At 43.6% G+C, this 16,593-nt stretch overlaps 1 protein-coding gene across 3 annotated transcripts in view; it reads right to left on the reverse strand.

The window, feature by feature from the left end:
• The window catches only part of FMO1 (flavin containing dimethylaniline monoxygenase 1), a 30,988-nt gene that overhangs the window by 13,700 nt on the left and 695 nt on the right, over positions 1-16,593 (reverse strand). For 2 of the 3 annotated variants that reach the window (XR_008424678.1, XM_019424704.2), the window contains exons 2-3: positions 11,424-11,560; positions 2,533-2,721 (exon numbers count right to left, since the gene is read on the reverse strand). Coding sequence is in view for 2 of the 3 variants with exons in the window: in XM_019424704.2 (XP_019280249.2) it covers positions 2,533-2,721; positions 11,424-11,555 (321 nt within the window). In the remaining variant the exon portion in view is untranslated. The remainder of the gene's footprint in view (positions 1-2,532; positions 2,722-11,423; positions 11,561-16,593) is intronic. The other variant, XM_019424713.2, reaches the window with a different exon arrangement.

Here is a 16,593-nt window from a genome sequence, read left to right on the forward strand (position 1 = left end):
GAATGTTCTGGGAGTGGTCCACATGTCAGTCTATTTTTTGTTTCAATAGAGTATGTATATGTTTATGCATGCTAGGTTCTGATTCAGAAAATATATAAAATAAATTTACAAGACAAATTTATTAATTTACTTATTTATTTATAGTTTATTTATTTTGAGAGACTCAGAGAGAGACAGTGTGTGGAGGGGAGGGGCAGAAAGAGAGGGAGAGAGAATCCCAAGCAAGCTCCGCGCTGTCTGTGCAGAGCCCGATGTGGGGCTTGGTTTCACAAACCATAAGGTCATGATCTGAGCCGAAATCAAGAGTCAGATGCTTAACCACCTTAGCCACCCAGCGGCCCCCCAAGTCAAGTTTAAAAGCATAAATGCTCCACTGGCCAAGAGACTTTGCTGCTTTTCTTTCGTTTTAAGTTTTCAGAGAAGACAGGTGTCTCAAGTCTTACCTCATGGGTTCACAATTTGGTTTATAATATTTGAAGTGCTTATTGGATTTCAACATTTGTATTAGTAACTCTTCCTTTTTTTAAATATAAATTTTCAGTTAATTAAAAATTAATTTCAAAGTAGAATTTACTTTCAACTTAAAAATAAGAAATGTTTATAATTAAAAACTTGGAATGCACAGAGAGGAAAGAAATCTCTTATAAACAGCTGCTTGTGTGTACTCTCTTAAAACTTTGGTGAACATCTAGCTTTAAAGTTTTTTTTTTCAAGGTGGGCCTGGGTGGCTCACCCAGTTAAGTCAGCATCCAACTTCGGCTCAGGTCATGATCTCGCAGTTCGTGAGTTCGAACCCTGCGTCAGGCTCTGGGCTGACAGCTCAGAGCCTGGAGCGTGCTTTGGATTCTGTGTCTCCCTGTCTCTCTGCCCCTCCTCTTCTTGTACTCTCTCTCTCTCTCTCTTAAAAATAAATAATAAAACATTAAAATTTTTTTTTCAATTATTTTAAAGCAGGCTTGGAGCAGCACCTAGTAAAGAAAATGCTTCAGATTCAGGAGCTCTGATGCATTAAAACTACTTCTGTGGATTATGCCCATTCACTATGGTACTGTTTCAATTTTACTGTGTCCCTTGAAAGATATGGGAGTGGGGTAAAATACTCTTTAGAAGTTTTTTTAAAATTTTTATCCAGTTTTTTTGAGATATAATTGGTATATAACATTGTGTAAGTTTAAGGTATACGACATAATGATCTGATATATGTATACACTGCAAAATAATTATAATAAACAATAAGTTTAGCTCACATCCATCACCTCACATAGTTATAATTTTTTGTCTTGTGATGACAACTCGTAAGATCTACTCTCTTAGCAACTTACAAATATACAACACAATAGAGTTAACTATATTCAGCATGCTGTGCATTATATTCCTGGAACGGATTTACCTTACAACTGGAAGTCTGTACCTTTAGAGAACCTTAACCCACTTCCCCAGTCCCTACTCTTCACCCCTGGTAACCACCAATCTGTTCTGTTTATATGAGTTGATTTTTTTTTTTTTTTTAGATTTCACATACAAGTGAGATCCTACAGTCTGTGTCTTTGTCTGACTTATTTCACTTAGTATAATACCTTATAGGTCCACCCCTGTTGTTGCAAGTGGCAGGATTTCCTTCTTTTTTTATGGCTGAATAACATTCCAGTATGTGTGTATGTGTGTGCCACATTTCCCTTATGCGTTCTTTATGCATGTGCCCATCGATGGACACTTAGGTTGTTTCCATGTCTTGACTATTGAAAATAATGCTGCAGTGAACATGGTGGTGTAGATATCTCTTCAAGATAGTGGTTTCACTTTTATCAGTGCTTTTGAGGTTGTGAATATGAATCTTATTTGCTACTAGTGTTGGTCATTCCTGTTGTTTTCAGTTCCCTAGGAATTCCTTACTATCCCCATCTGTAGTAGGGAGAGGGGAAGAGAGGAGAAAGAAAACATGTGGATTTTTCATGTTTCTTGGAGAGGGGAAAAAAAGAAGATGTATTTGTCCTCATCCTTCTACCTTCTTCCTGTCTCTGTTCTTGGAAATGGGAAGGGAGGTGGTAAGGCCTCTATAAAGAACAATATTCAAAGATCTTTCTATTCCCAAGGATATCTAGAAAAGATTTCCTTCAGATCGTGGGGTTCTCTTATGTGTGGGCCCCTGCACATGCTTATTCCTATAGAGGGATAGTCCAGAGGAGAGTGCCTAGGAATGGGTAGAAGTCATCAGTGTCACTATGTGCATTTGTTCCGAGCTGAGAATGTGGCCTGATATTTTTAGGTCCCTTTGGGTACTTGGGTGAAATTATTGCAAACTAAAATTTATTCATGTGAATCCTTACTGAAAGTATCCATTCCCACCTCCAGATTTACTTAAGGCGGCGGGGGTGGGTGGGTATGAGTACAAGGGGAAAAGGAATCCAGCCAGCTGTCAACAATCTTGCCAGTTCATGATCTCATCTGCAGAGCCAAGGGCTAGGCTATGGAGAGAAATAGGAAATTGGTAGGAAATACTTCCTGACTACTAACTCATGTTTTGTGTCTTACCTTGAACTGAATGTGTTTCAGAAGGTTGAACCGGTTTGCATACATTTTGAGATATTCCAGGAATTGAGAATTTGGCACATAGTTTGGATAATCTTCTGGGAAAGGAAAGTCTGAGTAACAAGACATCTCCTTGCAGCTGTTGGAAACCACAGACCTGTAGAGGCTGGCTCTTCCTTCTTCAACATGTTCCTGTACAAACGGTACACGCACATGAGTGTGTTTGCATTCGTGCATGTGTGTGCACACGCATGAAATGGATATTGATTTTTAGACATTTCAAATACTGACAAAGATTAAGGTTACCCTTTATCTTTTTATTTCCTTTTCTTTCTTTCTTTCTTTCTTTCTTTCTTTCTTTCTTTCTTTCTTTCTTTCTTTCTTTTTCTTCTTTTTTCTTTAATTTAAAGCATGGAGCTTGAACTCATGACCCTGAGATCAGGACCTGAGCTGAGATCAAGAGTAGGATGCTTAACCAACTGAGCCACCCAGGCACTCCAAGATTGACATTTCTTTTTTTGTTTGTTTTTAAGTTTATTTATTTATTTTGAGATGGGAAGAGGGGCAGAGAGAGGAGAGAGGGAGAGACAGAATCTCAAGCAGGTTCTGTGCTGTCAGCACAGAGCCTGAGGTGGGGCTGGAACTCATGAACCATGAGATCAGGACCTGAGCCGAAATTGAGGGTCGGTCGCTTAACCGACTGAGCCCTCCCAGGAGTCCCCCAAGGTAACCCTTCCTAATGGGATTTGTTACCCTGCACTTGAGATAGGGTGAACACTGAATACTTAATTTTATGATCAGAATTACTATTTCATTCACTACATGTTAACAAATAAACCCAGGATGAACTCCCTTGTCCAGATTGATATGGCATCACTTCAAAATGTAGGAAAATATGGAAATAGACCAGAGCCAGGAAGTACTATCTGGATGATGGACAATCGCTAGGTAGTTTGGTTTCCCAGGGTATTGTTGAAAGAATCACGGAGAAGAGGGTTCAGATTATTGAAGGACTCTGCATCTAAAGTTAAGGAATTTGCATTTTATAGGAAGGTTATGGCAGTCTCCTGAGTTTTTCTGTGGAAGTGATTCATATTAAATTTTGGAAAGATAATTCCAGTTCCACAAAAGAAATAGGAAGTCTGGAAAAGAAGGAAGGAGGCCAGTGAAGAGCCTAAAACACAAATCCACTTGATTGCTAATGGCAGCCCGAGCAGAGGCAATGGCGGTTGCCACAGAGAGGCGAGATTTGTGAGGTAGCAGTAAGTCAGAATGCGCAGCATAGGGAAGCTGTTTGGATTTAGGACTTGGGAGAAGAAGCACGTCAAAGGTTTTCAGAATGGACAACTGTGCACTTAGTGAAACGCTAATTTCCCACTCCTAGTTTTGACATGAATAACTAGCACATGTCAGTGTCTCAGACAACTACAACCAGGTTGAGTAATAAGCACTTTTGGTATATTCAGTCTTTAATATACATTGCCTCTGTGTTTTGAATGTATTATGGAGGATTGTTCTGATTTTAATGGGAATGTGGTCCTTAGTATTTTAATATTTACCATTTTGGATATCTACAGTTCTTTTTTTTTTTTTTTTGTCCTCTGTGAAGCAAAAATTATTTTGTTTGTGTGAACAAGTGGAAAGACGAATGTAAGCCTCACCTATGGAGAAGGGCTCACTTCGTTCCCTCAAAGGGAAAGGTATAGTGAGCACAGAGAATAAACTTATAAACATGTCTTTGTGGTTTGAATTAATGTTACTGATCTCATCAACTAAGGAGCAAGCTGTATCTTGTTTGTCTGGGGCCTCAGCTCTGCCAGTCTCATTTATACAGCATAAATCTAGAAACCTGGAATCTAAAGGCTTCTGAGAAAGATGACTATTTAAATCCTGATCTTTTATTCTGCAGGCAGATCTAAAGCACTGTTGCTCAAAGACGTATTGCTCGGCGAGCAATATGGAACTGGATTCTTTGTTAATCCTCTATGACAAGTACAGGAATTGAGAGTAAGCATCTGGAAACTTTACTAGCAATACTTCACCATTGCTCAATATCCAAGCACGTGGACTTCTATGTGTTGAATGGGACTTAGATCAGTCTCAGTGTTGCCTTAACTCGTGTGATGAGTGGCCTGGGGTTCGAACTGTGTGCGAGTCATGGATCACTGATGTTTTAAGGTTAGTTTGAAAACTGTTAGCCAGAAGTGCATAAAATTTGTCATTATTTTCTTTCATTGAAAGATAACTGGGGGCACCTGGGTGGCTCAGTTGGTTAAGTGCCCGACTCTTGATTTTGGCTCAGGTCATGATCTCATGGCTTGTGAGAGCCTGCTTGGGATTCTCTGTCTCTTCCTCTTCTCCCCCTCTCTCTTTCTCTCTCAAAATAAATAAATAAACATTAAAGAAAAAAAAAAAGAATCACCTGGGGAATCTTACTCGTATGTAGATGCTGATTCAGTAGGTCTGGGTGAACTTGAGATTCTGTATTTCTAACAAATTCCCCTGCAGATGCTGTTGGGCACAGACCATACTTTGAGTAACAACACTTTGGAGCAGTCCTACCAAAGTGGAATTTGGTGGAGGCCACTTATGCTCTTTAAAATTTTCTGGCAGTCATATTTAAAAAGGTAGAAAGAGCCAGGTGAAATTAATTTTAACAGTATATTTTATTTAACTCAACATATGTCAAATTTTATACTTTCAACACTAATCACTATAAATATTACTAATGAAGTAGATTACATTCTTTTACTCATAGCAAGTCTTTCAAATATCAGTGTATATTTTATTTATTTGTTTAAAAATTTATTTTTCTCTTTTTAAAGAATTCATTTAAAAGATTTGTTATTTTTAGAGAGAGAGAGAGAGAGCATGAGCAGGGGAGAGAGGCCATGGGAGGGAGAGGGAGAGAGAGAGAGAGAGACAGAGAGAGAGAGAGAGAGAGAGAGAGAGAGAGAGAGAGAGAGAACCACAAGCAGGCTCCAAGCTCAGTGTGGAGCTCTCTATGCAGGACTCATTCCCACAACCCTGGGATCATGACCTGAGCTAAAATCAAGAGTCAGATGCTCAACTCACCTGAGCCGCCCAGGTGCCCCTTAGTGTATATTTTATACTTCTCAATTCAAATGCCAAATTTGTATTGGAAAAAGGGGATTCACATACCCAAACTGTTAGCAAATATGCTTAAAAACACTCCAGTAACTGAACTGAGTATTGGTTTTAAAATTAAAATTAATTACAATTAAGTGAAATAAAAAATTCAAGTTTTTAGTGAACCAATTCCAATATGAACCAATTCCATAGTTACATGCAGACAGTGGCTACTTTACTGAATAGCAGAGCTTTAAAGCTGAAGCCAGCTATTAGAACAAAATTTAGTGTTGGTTTTATTTAATTAAAAGTGATGCTTCCTCTGGGTTACAGGAAAAAAAAGAGAATAGGAACAGCTATAAAGAGATGTAATGTGGAGCAGTGAGAGCAAACAGCAGGGGAAGAAGCTATAGTATAATAAGAGAAATATCAGTTATGAATGTTTTGGGGTCAATTAGGCCAAAGCTCCCTCACTTTTCTCTAGCATCTGAAAACATCACATAGTGAATCACACTTGGTTAATACTGGCAATTTCTAGTTAACAATAATAAAAGGGTAAGTTAGGAATATATACTGTTTTAATAGGGGAAGAGATGTGCATAATACATGTTGTAGAGATTTCCATAAAAATGGCTCAAAAATTTTTTCCGTATGTTGGAATGGCACATTTAAACAGCAGAGAGTAATGGGGCTCAGTGGAGTCGCATAAGCCAGGAACCATGTATTAATGGGACCTTCGAACAGATGAACAAAGAAATATAAATAGAAAAAAAATGCTGTTTTGTAAAACTCTGGGAGATAATTGTAAAGGCAGGGAGAAGAGAGTCTTCCCTGAAAACCTGAGGCCTATCTTGAAACAATGTATCACAGATGTTAGCCAAGGAGGCTCTATAGTTTAGAGGGAAACTTAGCCCTTAGGGCGGAATCCAAGACCAACTCTTTGGTCTTTTCTTTCTTCCCACTGATTGTTCCTCCTAGAAAGATACAGAGTACTTCTGTATGCGGCTCCTGCCACCTGCCCTCCTGTGTTTGCCCCAGTGATTCCCAGGTCCTGTTGGGACCTCCAGCTGTAGACACTCTTGGCATTGTCCCTGCGTGGGTCTGCCAATTGCCCTGGTGCTCCAAGTCACGTGCCTCACGAATTGGTGGGGCCATGTAGGGGAAAGATTTTTGTTTTGAAGGGAAAAGTGGGAGGGGAGGAGGGATGGACGGGGACAGAGAGCAAAGGCTAAGAGCATGCACTGAGCGGTTCTGGCTTCCCGGTCTACTTTGGTCCTGCAATGTAATGACTGGAAAGGTCACAGTCATCTGCTAAGACACTTGGGTGGGACTCCCTGAACCGTCCAGAATTTACATGCTCTCATTCTTGAGCCAGACTCTGGAAATGCATGAAGGACAGTTCTCGACAGCACAGACCCAGACCCAGACTGCCTAGGTTCATCTTCAAGCTCTACAGTTTTATCTGGGTAATCTTGGGAATTTTCTTTTTTAAAGTTTATTTATTTTTGAGAAAGAGAGAGAGAAAGACAGAAAGAGAGAGAAAGCACACACAGAAGCAGGGGAGGGGCAGAGAGAGATGGAGAAAGAGAATCCTAAGCAGGCTCCCCACTGTCAGTGCAGAACCGGGAGGAGTGGGGGGGGGGGGGGGGCGGGGCTCAAACTGAAACTCACAAACCTTGAGATCATGACCTATGCTGAAATCGAGTCAGTTTCCTCAGCTATAAATAGGTATTATAATAATAGTGTATATCCCCTAGGATAAACTGAAACGATAGCTGTAATGTGTTTAGGATAGTGTCTGCTAAGCTCTCAATAAATGTTAACTGTTACTCATATTATTCCTCCATGATTATTATGGAGATTTACTTTCTGAAGCTTTGTGTCCTTCAGAGAGGATAATAGGTGATGGGAAGAAAGCTTTGACAGTTCAGATGTCTCTCCTGTCTCATATTAAAAATAAATGTAAAATGATAATAAAAGTCACTCCTAAATAGAGACATTCTCTCTGTACAGGACATTCATACCTCTTGCTCTCCAAGAACAATTACTGCCTTCTTTTCCTCTCCTTTGAGCAGCCAGAATCCGTTTTTCTTTGTCTCCTCCTCTCCCTAGCGAGAGTTGGAGTCTCACTGGAGGCCAGAACATCATTCTGGGAGGGTTAGTAGGCCCTGGAATATGTTTCAGGATGTGAAGGATGAAGCCGAATGTGTTTCTACCAGTATAGTATAATTTCCTCTAGATAATGTCAGTGTGGTTCTATAGGAAGGCTATCCCTTAAGATCCCTTCCTATACTAAAATTCTCTGAGTAAAATTCATTTTGAGTGATGGGACAATTCCTCACATTTTATTTCAATGTTACTTTATAATTGAAGTAATCAACCTATGGTGTTACTGCCCTAAGCCTCCCTTCCCTCTTAGGAGCCTAAGAGAATTGGTTGTAAGATAGACTTTCCATAAATCTCGCTTGCCCCCACTTGAGTTAGTGGACAGAAGTGGGCTCTTTACCAACGTATCCCAATTATTACCAATTTATTTCTTATTAAAGATCACCACCTCTCTCCCACCCCAAGGAATGATGCCATTTCTTTTCCATTGCAACCTTTGTTTCCTCTTTGCTTGAGGCTATGGTAGCTGGAAGAGGCCAGAGTCATGGGTGTCTGAGTGTCAAATTAAGCACAGCGGTTTCTAATCTCTATAATCTTTGGGGGTGTCTCCCTATTTGGAAATGGAGGCAGTCTCCATATGTGTTTTCTTGGGTTTCTGCAGATGGCTTGTCCATTTTTGCCCGGTGATCCCCGATGCCCAGAAGGGGTACTAAGGATCCCCTATGGGCTTTCTGGTAAGCACAGCCCTTGGTCGAGCACTTTATTTTTTTCATTTTAAAATTTTATTATTTATTTGTTTATTTATTTATTCATATTTTAGAGAGACAGAGCAGGGGAGAGGGGCAGAGGAAGAGAGACAAAGAATCCCAAGCAGGCTCCATGCTGAGCGTGGAGCCTGACATGGGGCTCAGTCCCACGACCCTGGGATCCTGACCTGAGCGGAAATCAAGAGTCCAGCACCCTGGAGCAGACACTTTAATCTGCAAGTTTTGAGTTGGCCACTTGCTTTGAGTGCAGAGACAGAGACACCCTGTAACCAAGCCTGTGTGCGGATGTGCACGTGCGCTGAGGTAGGAGGAGAGTGGGATGCCTCTAGAAAGACTCAGAAGGCTCATAGCATGTTGGAGCTGAAAGGTCCCTTTAAGGGCACCTTAGTTTAGGGATTTTCTCTCAGGCTTTCGAGAAATCTCAAGGTGGTACAGTTATCTCAAGAGGCCACTGTGTCAAGAGAGGGCTGCTGAATGAAGGTGGGGTGGTTTTCCTGGCTCCCAGTCCCCGAGCTTTTATCTATATTTCAAATTGGTTCTGTGTTCTCATTGAAGACAGAAAGCAGTGGGGCTGGAAGGACTTGTTACTTGGGCTACTTCTGCTGTATTATCCTCTTTGCCATCCTTTCGGTGCCCTATCATGTGCTTCGAGATAGGTTTCCCTGACCTCTATTTTTCTTACTTCCCTCCTCCCTTCCCCACTCCCACTCCTTTATCCTCCACAGAGGCCGTATTTTCCTGATGGAATCGAGGCCTCTCCACCTTTCCGAGGCAAACCCTTCTGCTGGACCTACAACGACACTCCTTCCCTTGTCTGTAGGATCTTGTTCTAGTTTGGGCTCAAGTAATCAATAGTCCCCCCCCACCCCCCTACCTCCCCTGTCCAGGTAGCTTCTCTTTGCCTGTAAACATGTCTGGGTCTTCCCATCATGCCAACATAAGCAAATCGATACACTAATAAAAAGTACCTCCTTTATTGCGTTCCTCATTATCGATTGCTTTCTAAATAATACCTTGCCAGAAAATTCAGCCACCCTCATCCCCTCCCATTATTTCTTACGCATGCCACGTACACCAATGAGCTATTTTTATTTTCCAAGCCTGCTCAGTACCTTTTCTTTACTGGTTTCCTCCCTGTAATCTCCCACTCAGTCTCGTCTGCCTGTTGAAATCTTTCCATCGCACACCGTCTCCCCCATGAAGCCTTCCCTGACTTTCCTCCAGTGGATACAATCCTGACCTCATTTAAATACCCACAGTACTGTGTCTAATTTGTAGGATCCTACTCTCTTCTCATTACCCCGGCAGCAGCCTGGGGGTTTGATGTATTATTCTCATTTCTGTGTCCCCCACGGTGCTCATGCATAGGTGTTTGACCTGCCCAAGTCACACGACCAGTTGGGCACAGCTGGATCTGGAACTCATTTCTCTTGATTCTTAGATCAGTGATTTTTACATGTGAATAATTAAGTGTCTGTGACCTATATAAAGTGCATTTTTTTTCTTTTTTTTGTCCAGCATCCTCAGGTCTCTGGGCTTTTTTTTTTTTTTCTTTCTGGACTCACCTTTGCTTTAACTGAAATTCTGCTATCTATCCTTTTAACTGGGAACTTTCATCTTGCAAGCCAACTCCCAGCTGTGATAGATTAATCCTATTTATCTGGAGTATGTGTTAAGAAGGATTCTGAGGCTTATCAGGGGAAGTGTATCATGCTTGACTAGCAAGGTCTTCAGTGGGCACCGGAGGGGAGAGGTACAGCAGGGGTGTTAGGTTTCTGCTGTCCTAATGGAAAGTGTGCACTTTGAAACATGGGAACAGATGTGCTCTTTCACTTAGCGCCTTCGGAGGAGGTTTCTATGTATCGACGGTCACATTTCAACACCTGCAGTTCTTTATGTGGGCCAAGCGGACCTATGCTAGGAGAACTGCAACTAACCAGCAGCCTTGGCCTCTGGGGAGCTTTGCTCACAGAGTTAGGAAATCCTTTATTCCAGTTCCAAATTCCATTCTTCTAGGGTAGAGGAGTGCCGCATCTTTCTCTTAGCCCCTTATGGGCTCTGAGGCCCGGACGTCTGACACCTTGCTCCTTTTCACTATTGCCGACAGCTTTCTCATCAGCATGTTTAAAGCTCTAGAGAAGGAGGGCCAGGAGGAGGCTTGGGAACTCTAATGCAAATGCTTCCCTGCCCAGCCACAGGACTCAAAGGGTTTCAGTGGCCTCAGCAGTGCCCCTGCGATCCCCTTTGGCCCAGGCCAGTCAAGGGTGGGCTGTAGAGTCCCCTCTTCTCCTTCCTCACCCCGTTCTCCTCTCCAGTCTGGACGGTAGCCCTGCTGAGACTTGAGGATATTACTTTCTTTGCCTCAGGGAAAAAAGGCTCCTAACTCACATTCTTTACTTCTGGTTGTTCTTGGCATAGATTGGCATTGCTTGGACAGCAGCACCTTGCGTGTAGAACTCATCATCCAGCGAGCCCTGCGCTGTTTCACGTCAGGGGCAGCAGGACTGGGGAAAAAAGAAGGTGAGCAGTTCTGCCCAGCAGGTGGAGGCCAGCATCCCTGCGCTGCTGGGTTCATATGCTTGCCCCAAACACTACAGCCTCTGGCCTCACTTCACACCCCCCCGGCTCCTGCTCCCCTTGTTCCGGGCTTTCCTGGCTGTCCCAGCCACTGCATTCTCTCCCACCCTTTGTGGGCATCTTCCTTCCTCTTGGCTTTAGATAAAGTTTGTAGGGTTGCTTCCACACTCCCCACCCAAGCTCAGGCTGTGTCCTGCTTCTTTCTTTTAACAATTTCATTAACCCTCCTGGCCCCTGTTCAGCAGATGCTTCTAACTCATCCCCCTGCCCCAGAGCAGCCTTGGGAGAAATGCTTTCACACCGTCGAGCCTTATCCATTAGACACATCGCACAGCTGCTGAGACCCCTACTTACGGTGAACCTCCACAGCCCCCCGAGGTCGTCACTCCTCTCAAAGCATGTGGGCTCCAGGCCTTCCTCCAGGCAGCACTTGATGGAGGCCAGGCCACTGACCCCGGCTCCCACAATCGCAACTCGCTTGGCCATGTTCCCTGGTGCAGGGGAAAGCAAAACTGAGCCTTTTATTCACAAGTGAAAGCCCCACCCCAGCTTGGCTGCTCTAGCCAACCAGGAAAAAGAACCGGGGAGGTTAAGAAATTTGCTCCATTTGATCCCTCTGTGGCTGGCCTCTGGTGTTGTGAGTGCAAAAAGGGAATGTTCAGGTCCCTGGTTTAACCCTGTGCTCGTAAGTCCCTGCGCCTACACTCGGAGCTCGTGCCTGATGTTAGCACATTTGTTGCCAAGACTGTGGCTTCTGGCAGAGTGGCTGAAATTAGACCCTCTCGTGGAGAGTTTTGCATTCAGGATGGGGCTGCTGCCTCCGGCCTCCCTTCATGGGTCCCAGAATGGCATAGAGTAGTAGACCAGAAAGAATCACCTGGTCAAACATGTTTTGTTTTTTAAGTTTATGTATTTATTTTGAGAGAGAGAGAGAGAGAGAGACAGAGAGAGAGAGAGACAGAGCATGCAAGCGTGAGCACACAAGCAGGGAAGGGAGAGAGAGAGAGAATCCCAAGTGTCAGTGCAGAGCCCGATGTGGGGCTCGATCTCACAAGTCGTGAGATCATGACCTGAGCTGAAATCGATAGTTGGAAGCTTAACTGACTGGCCACCCAGGTGCCCCTAACATGTTTTTTAAATAAACATACGAAACTGGAGGTCAGATTAGCGTGGTGGCATGAGACAAGGCCACATGGCAGTGGTGGAGCGGAGTTGGGACTAGAAGCCAAGATCTGTGGCCACTGCAGGTGCCACGGCAGCCCTGGGAGAGTCCCAGCCCCTGGCATACCGCAGGGTCCCAGCTCGGTTGCCCATCCTTCTCCTATCTGCGGCCAGTGGATGGCTGCCAGTGGAAGGGTGAGGGTGCGAGGCTTTGTGTGGACATTCATCCCTCCTCTCCCCTTCAGATACTGATGCAGCTCAGGGAACATGGCCCTGTTCCCACTGGCACAGGCGGAGGGTCATCTGTCCCCAGGCCATGCAAGAATGCTGAGAGGCAATATAGTGTATTGGTTAAGCAACCAGGCTCTAGACCAGATTGCCTGGGTTAAAGCTCAGTTCTGCCAGTGTGATCTTGGGCAAGTTATTTAACCCCTCTGTGCATCATAAAAATTGAGGAAATAGTGGTAGTTTCCTTGTAGTGTTTGGTGAGAATCAAGGGAGTCAACACGTCAGATGATTTAGAACTGTTCCTGGCATGTAACAAATGCTTAATAAATATAAGCTATTATAACTATAAAACCATTTCCCAAAATTGGTGTCCTCCTCTGCCTTTCCCATTAGTAAGTTTCTGCTCTTTTAATTCCTATACGTTTTGGCCAGTTCATCCACATTTAACAGTGAATCATGTGATTTAGAGTTGTTCCCTAATACATTTTTGTGACAATTGTTTCTCCTCACGTTAGTGAGTTTTGAAAGCGCATGGGTCCCAGAGTCAATGTAAGAAGTGCCCCCGAAGGCATTGTTTTCATGAACATTTGCTATTTTCTCGTTGCACAGATGAGCTTTTTCCACAAAACTGGATATACATCTTTCGTTTTTGAGAGAAATAGCTCAACTATAGAGACTTCATCTGCTTTGCTCTCTGCTGGGGCCTCTGTGGCCAGGGAAGTCCTTGGAACAGAATACAACGGGTGCTCAATAAATAGTTCTAGAATGAAATGGAAAGGCCCATTTATTTTCAGGTGTTATGTAAAAGTTTCTTCCCCGAAGCTACTAGCTCTGATTTACTGGGAGAGAGCTGGTAGGTCCCCTTTAGGGGAAGTCACGCTCTAGATCCTAACGGATACCATAGAAACACAACCTCATACAATTTTCCCTGCCTTGCGTCCTAGAGAAATAAAATGACCCTACATTTAGAGAGACAGCTGATGTAATGAAATGAATATGGGTGTTGGGACCAGACACATCTATTTCAAATCCCTGCTCTATCAGCTTGGCGCATAGGAAAATATCCCCTCTGGGCCTCACTTTCCTCATTTGTAAAATGGGAAATCGTGCTCTTCATTTTAGTGGGACATAGTAGACATTCAATGAAGAATATCCACTTTTTTAAAAAAGATTTTATTTTATTTTTTTCTTTTTCAAGTTTTTATTTAAATTCATTAGTTAACATACAGTGTATTATTAGTTTCAGGTGGTGAATTTAGTGATCCATCACTTAAACACCCAGTGCTCATCACAAGTGCCCTCCTTCATCCTGATCACCTATTTAACCCGTCCCGCACCAACCTCCTCTCTGATTAAACCCATCCCCCACCCACCAGATTTTATTTTTTTATTTGAGAGAGAGAGAGTGCATGTGCACACAAGCAGGGTGGGGGGTGGATGGGGCAGAGGGAGAGAGAGAGAATCTGAGGCAGGCTCCATGCTTGGCATGGAGCCTGATATGGGGGACTTGATCCCATGAAATGTGAGATCATGACCTGAGCCAAAATCAAGAGTCGGATGCTCAAACAACTGAGCCACTCAGGGAGCCCCAAGAGTATTATGGGAAAAATGACTCTCGGAATGAAGAGAGGAATTGCATGTATCACTATGATATCTGCAGCTGTGTGCAGAAGCATGCTGGCTCTGTAAAGACAGCAGGTCTGATTATAATGGGATACTCATGCCCAGAGCAGGGGACCAGGAAACAAAGCAGTTTCCTTTTGGAAGGGGAGAGGGCAGAGCCATTTGCAGTAGCTGGATTGAGAAGGAAGGTGGGGGAAATTTCCCTAGCATGGCTCCACTGAGACTAGAGGTCAGCAGGTGGAGATCGAACTTCTCCGGAGAGAGGCTAGTCAGTGTATATTCTGCCATGTTTCCAGGGTGGTGTCCCATGGAGGAAAAATGGGCTTCTGGTATGGCAAGAACCAGTGTGTATGTTTCCTTGACTAGGATGTTGTAGCTTCAGGTACATGTTGCTGAATGAAAGCACCAAACTGGTTCTATAAGAAGAAAAGGCACCCGTCACGTTGTATGTCAATTATATTTCAATAATAAATTTTGGAAGGAGAAGAAAGAGGAGAAGGAGGAGGGGAAAGAAGGAGAAGGAGGAGAAATGCATCCACTCCAGCTGTTAGCCTGGTCAGAGGGAGGGCCAGCCAGGGACCTGGCTCCCTGTGAGGTAACTGTGGAGACCTTGGGCAAGGAAATCAACCGCCTTGGGCTCACTTTGCAAAAAAGGATAACCGTATCAACTCTTACTCCAAGGGCCTGACCCAGTACTGTAAACATTTGCCCCTAAGCATTTGAAGGATCGTTGCAAACAGAAGGATTAGATTTATGGGAAATGGTGGAACTGAAGACGTTACATGAAGGCAAATTTTAGTTCCACATAAGCACTTTACAGCATTTCAGGCTCTGATATTTGTGCAGGGTCTGTAAGATTATTTTTTGGAAATATTGTAAGTAGGAGAGCAGTAGGTAATGTAGAGGGTGGAATCAAATGCCCTTTAGGATTCTGTTAACTCAGATTCCACGATTCATTCATGGATTAGTCTAGCCGTCAAACACTCAATGAGGGGCTTCTCTGATCCGAAGCCCTGGGTGAGGTATTGGGAGTACGAAAGATGAATAAGGTGTGATGCCTTCTTTAGAGTAGCTATCCCTCTGGCGGGGAAGTCAGGATGATAAATAGATCATTGCAGTGTTCTGTGTCACGCGCTAAGACAGAGTCGTGTCTTATGTACGCCTTGCAATAAGAGCATGAAGGAAGAGGCTCATACTGTGACTTTGGGGTGATAGGAAAGCAATACTGAGGAATACTAGTTGCTTCAGGTTTTGAAGTTTGAAAAGAACGCCAGTGGGCAGAAGAGGGAAGGAAATGAGCTCTAGAGACAGGGAGAGGCAAAAGTAGCCGCCAGAGACGGTCGATGGACGCCTCTACGACTGCCCAGCACCCCAGTGAGCTTGAAACTTACAGGAAATAGCATGTTCCCCACAAGAGGAGACTATCACAGTGTTGATTCACTGGATCAGGTCTTCTCTCTGCTCAAGGTTATATGTTTGCCTCAAGTGGGGCATTTCCTTTGACTCGTTTCTTATTTTCCCTTTCTCTCTCTCTCTCTCTTTTTTAAAAGTTTATTTATTTATTTTGAGAGAGAGAGAATGAGTGTGGGAGGGGCAGAGAGAGAGAGGGAGAGAGAGAATCCCAAGCAGGCTCCACACCATTAGTACAGAACGTGACATGGGGCTTGAACTCACAAACCCTGAAATCACGACCTGAGCCGAAGTCGGATGCTTAACTGACTGAGCCACCCAGGCGCCCCCCTTTGTCTTATTTTCTATAGTGAGTGGCACACTTGGTCTGTGCTAGTAGTTGCATAAACACTTGGCAATGAGTTGACTTCTTGGTGGGTAAAATGAATGAATTCACCACAGTATATCCTTTTTTAAAAAAAAAAATTAACTGAGCGAATATTTACTGGGAGCTAATATCAGAACAGGAGGCTGGACCTGCTATTCCCCAAATGGTGTGCAGAGGTGCTGTGAATGATTTTAAAATATCCAGGAAAACACATGTATGTTGAATTCTGAGCAAAGCTGATGGGTAGTTGATAGTTTTAATATCAGTTAGCACTGTGTTATGTTAGATGATGTCATATTTTTGCAAAGCTGGGTTTTCGGCAGTTGCAATGTTAAAAAAGCAAGTACTACACAGAAAGTGCTTGGATACCAGCACTGAGTGCACAATGATACAATATCCTTTTCTTAATGTTTATTTTTGAGAGAGAGAGAGAGAGAACGCGCGTGCAAGTGCGTGTGCACGTGCGCATGAGCGGGGGAGGGGCAGAAAGAGCCGGGGACAGAGGATCCGAAGCTGGCTCTGTGCTGACAGCAGACAGCCCCATGTAGGGCTCAAACAGCCCGATGTGGGGCTCAAACTCACGAAGCATGAGATCATGAGGTAAGCTGAAGTCCAACCCTTAACCGACTGAGCCACCCAGGTGCCCCGTGATATAATGTCCTTAAGTGGGCTATGCATTTCAAGACTAAGAAGAGACAGTAGATTTAGCTGGATGGATGGCAGTTGGGGGAGGGG

This window comes from Panthera pardus, unplaced genomic scaffold, assembly GCF_024362965.1.
Source record: "Panthera pardus isolate Hobbes unplaced genomic scaffold, ASM2436296v1 HiC_scaffold_21, whole genome shotgun sequence".
NCBI lineage: Eukaryota > Metazoa > Chordata > Mammalia > Carnivora > Felidae > Panthera > Panthera pardus.